The sequence below is a fragment of the Felis catus genome, chromosome A1 (genome assembly GCF_018350175.1).
Source record: "Felis catus isolate Fca126 chromosome A1, F.catus_Fca126_mat1.0, whole genome shotgun sequence".
NCBI lineage: Eukaryota > Metazoa > Chordata > Mammalia > Carnivora > Felidae > Felis > Felis catus.
In genome coordinates, this window is record NC_058368.1 from 70,647,387 (window position 1) to 70,653,386 (window position 6,000).

The window sequence follows — 6,000 nt, forward strand, 5'->3', positions numbered from 1 at the left end:
TCCCACTGCCATTGCAGGGCTGTTAAGGCAACAGAACACATCTCAGGGCTTCTTGGGATCAAAGAATGTGGGCACAGGAAGGTGGTGTAGACCTTTGGCATTAGAAAACAAGGCTTTCAAGACTTCAGTGGTTACAGAGAAACCAGGACATCCATGTCACGAGGGATTCCTATGGCCTGAAGTGTGATCTGACTTGTGCACTACAGGGTTGGGGTGTCTGAGGGGGCCGAGGCCTGGCCCTGAGCCCGGCTGCCCACAACCCTCACCCGCCAGACGAGCTTCTCAGTCTCTGTGTCTGTCCCGTACACAGTCACTTGGTGAAGTGAGAAAGAAAACTGTAGTGAAAGCCAAACCGTGGGTAACTTGTGGTATGCAGCAAAATCCCAAGGAAATGTGATTCTCAGTGAAAACATGCTTTCTGGAGAAAGCCAAGAGGCCATAGGAACATTTGGGTATCTACAAACTTGATTTATGAAACTCTGCTCTTCCCCCTTAAAATGTCAAGTGATTAAGATTCCTAGAAGTCATCATGAAACCCTCCACCCAGTGACAGAAACCCCTGCACACCTCTGCTGGTTGGGAGCCCTTTGTCCACCCCCAGGGAATGGGACCCGGTGACCTTATCACAGGGCCTTGACCTTCAGGGCTGCCCTGGGCCTCCTGGCATACTCTGGACTGGCCTCCCATGTGGAGGGTGAGGAGACCCTGATGTTTCCATCTTGGCATGGAGTTATCCTGATAGGGCCTGGAAAATAAACCATGATAGCTAAGCTCCAACGGGGGTTTAAAACAGGACCCTCTCACCACTTCCGCCGAACCTCACCTTCACAGTGGGTGTGAGGGCTTAGAGCCGGGGAGAGGTTAGGGATGGAGGCGGGGCTCAGAAGAGTCTGGAAACGGGTGTTCAGAAATGGGTGTTATAGGTTGAATTTTGTTCCCCCACGAGGATAGGATGAAGTCCCAGTACCTGGGTATGTGACCACAATTGGCAGCAGGTTCTTGGCAGGTATAATCCAGGTAAAATGAATGAGGTCATTAGGGTGGGCCTAACCCAAGATGACTGGTGTCCTTATGAAAAGACCTCGGTAAAGACGGAGACGTACCAGGAGAATGCCACGTGGAAATGGAGACAGAGATCCGGGTGATGCTTTACAAGCCAAGAACCCCCAAATATCGCCAGGTAGCCCCCAGAAGCTGGGGAGAGGCTGGAACAGATTCTCCCCCACAGGCTCAGAAGGAACCAGCCCTACCAGTTTGGGGCTTTTAGCCTGTAGAAGGGTGAGAGGGTAAGTTTCTGTTGTTTTAATCCACCCAGTTGATGGTACTTTGTAACAGTAGCTTTAGCAAAGTAACACTGTGGGCAAGAAGGATGCTGCCTGAAGTCTCCCGGGAGGGGGCCAGGGGGGGCGGATTGCCCAGAGGGTTTGTTCAGACACACAGTGCTGGGCCCCTGCCACGGAGGGGCTGCTTCGGTGGGTCTGGGGTGGGGCCTGAGAATGTGCATTTCTAACAAGGCCGTAGGTGCTGCTGGTCCAGAGACCACACTTTGAGAACCACTGCACTAGGGGGCAGGATGTGGCCTAGGCATTGCAACCTTCCAGCCCCAGTAATGATGGGACATATATCCCCACTACTGTGACTTGTGCCAGCCCACTTAGAAGACTGCAGTGGCCACAGTCCATTTTCATTTTAAATCATCTCTTTAGCTTTTTTTTTTTTTTAATATTTATTTTTGTGAGAGAGTGAGAGAGAGAGCGAGCAAGAGCATGAGAGTGGGAGGGGCAGAGACAGAGGGAGACACAGGATCTGAAGCAGGCTCCAGGCTCTGAGATGTCAGCACACAGCCCGACACGGGGCTTGACCCCCCGAACGGTGAGATCCTGACGTGAGTTGAGGTCGGTCACCTAGCCGACCAGGCTGCCCATGTGCCCTTCCATCTCTTTAGTTTTAAGTGATTTACACATGAGTTGGTTCGTGGACCTCCCCCACCCCCCAACAATAATAACCCCATGTGATAGGTGCCGGGGTCCCAATGTTTACAGACAGGAAAAGGAGGCCCAGGTGAGGGTATGAGTCCTCAACAGGACACTTTGCCCTCCTGACTCCCTGAGCTCAGGATTCCCACTCAGAGCCAGGCCTGGGAGCACCCCTGGCGAGTCCAGCCCTCAGAACTCACATGTCCCTCTTTGTAAACCACCTCTGAAGAGCAAGCCATCCCTGTCCACCTGTGTCTGGCTTTGCAAACCAAAGGTGCTCTCAGCTCAACTCCCTCCCCCCGCCCATTGTCCCCACCTGTTTGCCACTGCATCTCTCAACCCTGGTCCTCCTTTCTGATCTTGTTTTATTCCCCAGTGCCCTCTGGCTGTGCCTTTGTCCTGCTTCCATGTGCCCCAGTAAACCACCTGAGCAGTTTGGAGCTGAGAAGCCCGGTGTCAGGGTGGACCGGTTATGAGAAACTCCAGAGAATGGCAAGAAGGACTAGAAAGGGCCGAAGTCAGGCAGGTCTGGGCAGCCGGTCTCCAACGAGGAGGCCTCCTGGTTACCAAGGCAGCTCCCACCGCCTCATCACACTGCTGGCTAGCCAGGCCCCCTCTTGCCGCCTCCCCCCCCCCCTTTAGATAAGTGTGGGTTAGTGCAAACAGCGTGGAAGTGGAAGCTTTGCATTCCAGCCAGGTGTGGGCACACACTGTGGGCAGCTGGGATCTACTCAACATGGTGGCTGCAGCGGCTGGGGGAGGGGGGGTCTCTCAGGGGAGCTCTTGCATGGTGAATGCACAGGACCCCAAGGGCAGAGTTCCAAATTCTTTAGGCCTGTGGTACCCACCCCCACCCCCACCCCCTGCCTCAGCAGGCCAGAAGCACCTCCACTGAGCACTTGGCTGTCGTGTCCCCAGAGTGACATCCATGCCCGGACCTGTCTGGCCAGAGGGGCACACGGCCATCGTGTCCGAAGATAACTCAAAAGCTGAGTGTCCTCCTTGCTCGGAGCCCAGTGGAGCCAGACACCGAGGCAGAATGGAGGAAAAGCAACCCTGAACTGTGCCCTGAGCGCCCCCCGCCCCACCTGGGGCCTCTTGATGGGGTGCAGTGTATCCGACTGCAAGAGAGGAATTATCCTCGTGGCCTAAACCAGTGAGAACGGACTGAGCACCACCTCTCCTTACAGGTGGAGGCGCCCTGCACTGTGGGGGGACGGCGACAAGGGGGCTCAGCCACAGCCGGGCTCAGGAGCGCCCGGCCCAGGTGACAAGTAACATCCCTTCCAGAGAGCAGAGCCCGAGACTGGAGGCGGAGGAGAGTCATGTGCCCCAAACGTCAGAAACTGCGAGATGCACGAAGCGGCGCCTCGGGAGCCGAAGGTCACTGTAGGATAGGGACTGACGACTCCGCGGAGAGCCCCTGCTGCGGCTTGGGGGCGGGGACCCGAGGGATGGGCGGGGGCGGCTGACGCGCCGCCGAGCAGGGCACTGCGCAAATCGCCTCAGTCCAAACGCGCCGCAAGTCGCTCTAAAGTCGGGAAGGTGCAATGAAAGGTTCGTCTGGATCGCCTGTCAACAACGCTCCCTTGGATAAGCGCTTCCAGACAGGCACTCAGCTAGTGAGAAACCCGTGCGCTTTCCCTGCCTTTGTCGTGTCCCCGCCGCACGGGTAATGGGGACGAGGTTGGTCCGCACAGGGAGCCCAGTGCCCGCGCCCCTGTCACTCCTCTCCGTCCGGACCCGCGTGCCCCCAGGTCCGGAGCTCGGGTGCGTCCCCAGAGCTTTCTGACATTTCCGGGGAAACCTTGGCGTTTTGTGAATGTTAACTTTAAGCTTTTACAAACTCTGCCTCGGAGGGAGGAGCACTGTTGCTCTTTACAACATTTGCGTCCCCAAACTCGAAGCCTCGTTCTTTTGGTCTTTTCTGCATTTATTATGCAAATTCTCTCCCCCCACCCCCACCTTCAGAAGCCCAGGAGCCCCCTGTTCTTTATTTCAGTCCATGAGAGGTGCTACATCCTGAAGCTGTCAAGTTCAAGCTCTGGGGCCCCCACTTAACCATCCAAGACTCTGTACCTAATTTTGCATTTATTCCCCTGTATTCTTTTTCTTAAAGAACCCACCCCTCAAATTATATAAGCTTCAGGCCCCCAGTCCTGCCCCCCTCCCTAGATAAAGTCTCAAAGCTGGTGAGTCATTAGACCGTATTCTCTTCGAAGGGCACTGAGCCCCCAGCCTGGTTGATACTCATGTTTCTGAGGAAGCTTTTCCCTGGGTGGGGAAGGAGGAAGACTCTGACACTCTGAGAGTTTTAAGAAGCTGAGGAGCCATTTCCTGTACCATGTGGAAGCAAAGAAGTAAATGATGGGGTCAGTGCCACCGTTCATGTTCATGAGGGGCATGGTGAGCTGAAGGGACAGTCCCCGGGCAAGATGGCGGATGGAGCATCTCTCTCAGCATGAACCAGATGATGGTGAGGTGGCAGGGGCTGAAACACACGAGCACGGCCACCAGCACCACCAGGGTGAGCGGGCGGGCCCTCCGGTGGCAGCCTTTCTAGCTCCTCAGAGGGTTTTCCCGGGCCGTCCTGCACAGCTTCAAGGCGATCTTCATGTAACAGAACAGTATAATCCCCGCTGGCCCACAGAAGCTTATGGCACAGGCCACCAGGACCACGAGGGGCAGCCTGAGGATTCCCTCAACACTGTCCTACTCCGTGCAGGCCGGCTTGCCTGCCACGGGCTTGGTCACAGGTATGAAGAGCAGGGGTGCCCGTCTGCAGCAACGCCAGGGCCCAGACAGCCACACCGACGAGCCGCGCTCGGCCAGCGTCGCGGAGCTGGGGGCACCGGTGGGTGTGGACCACAGCCAGGTAACGGTCCATGCTCACGAACGTCATGAGGTAGACTCCCCCCCGTAGGTGTTCACGTAGAGGATGAGCGCCGTCAGCCTGCAGAGCCCTTCACCAAAAGGCCAGCTGAAGTCCAGCGGGTAGTAAGTGATCCTTCCAGGCAGGGCCAGTGTGAACAGGAGGTCAGACACTGCCAGCTGGACCGAGTAGACGCCCGTTGAGTTGATCTTCTTGCCCTTTTGACAGGCAAGGCGTAGGGCAAGGATGTTTCCCAGAGCACTGAAGACCAAGAGGGCTGTGTAGAACAGAGAGAGGGTCACACTGACTGCCGGGGTGGGGAGTGAGGAAGGCAGGAGCTGGCATTGTGGAGGAGGCGGCTTGGGTCAGCCATGCTGGCGGTCATGTCACTGAGGTCCTTGGGGAGACAAAAAAAACAAAAAAAGAAAACATAATATGGCATCTGTGGGGCTGTGCCTCTGTAGTAGTAATAAATTTGCTGAAACAACACGCAAATGAAAAACCTGTGTCTTTTTAGGTAAACTTTTTGGGGGCTCCTGGCTGGCTCAGTCGTGAAGGGTCCAACTTCGGCTCAGGTCATGACCTCGTGGTTCGTGGGTTCCAGCCCCACGTCGGGCTCTGTGCAGCTATTGCTGTGTAACATGTTACCCCCCAAAATTTAGCAGCTTGAAACACAGGATTTGAACAGGACAGAGTAAGAATGGCTTTTCTCCGCTCCTCTGTGTTGGGAGCCTCAGCTGGGAAGTCACAACGGGGGCTTACTCGATGGCAGAGCCTGGGACCGTGTGGGGCTGACTTCCCTCAGATGAACGGCAGTTGGTGCTGGCTTCTGGCTGGAACCTCAGCTAGGGGCATCAACTAAAGCTCCCTCACGTGGACTCCTCACGAGACTGGGCTTCCTCAGCATAGCAGCCTGAAGGGAACTTCATTTCTTTCACGGCCGCCTTAGGCTTGAAAAGTGCCCTGGAAGCGACGTGGACGCTCCGTGCATTAACCACCTCTGTTATTTTCTGACTTTTGATGCTTTCACGTCTTGGGGCCTCGCTGACCCTCAAGGGACTGCCTCTTCCTGGGTCAGCCAATTCCTCGAGTGTGCTTTTCGAGGGTAAACCAACCAGTCCTCAGTCACACCCCAACCACCTCCTTTATCCG

General features: G+C 55.8%; 1 protein-coding gene and 1 pseudogene across 1 annotated transcript in view; one reads left to right on the plus strand and one right to left on the minus strand.

Moving 5' to 3' along the window:
• Positions 1-3,294, plus strand: part of UBAC2 (UBA domain containing 2) — a 200,937-nt gene extending 197,643 nt beyond the window's left edge. The window contains exon 10 of the mRNA XM_045055337.1: positions 3,167-3,294. Coding sequence (XP_044911272.1) covers positions 3,167-3,247 — 81 coding nt within the window. The 3' untranslated portion in view covers positions 3,248-3,294. The remainder of the gene's footprint in view (positions 1-3,166) is intronic.
• Positions 3,295-4,176: 882 nt separating this feature from the next.
• On the minus strand, positions 4,177-5,233 carry LOC111560159 (annotated as a pseudogene).
• Positions 5,234-6,000: the final 767 nt, after the last annotated feature.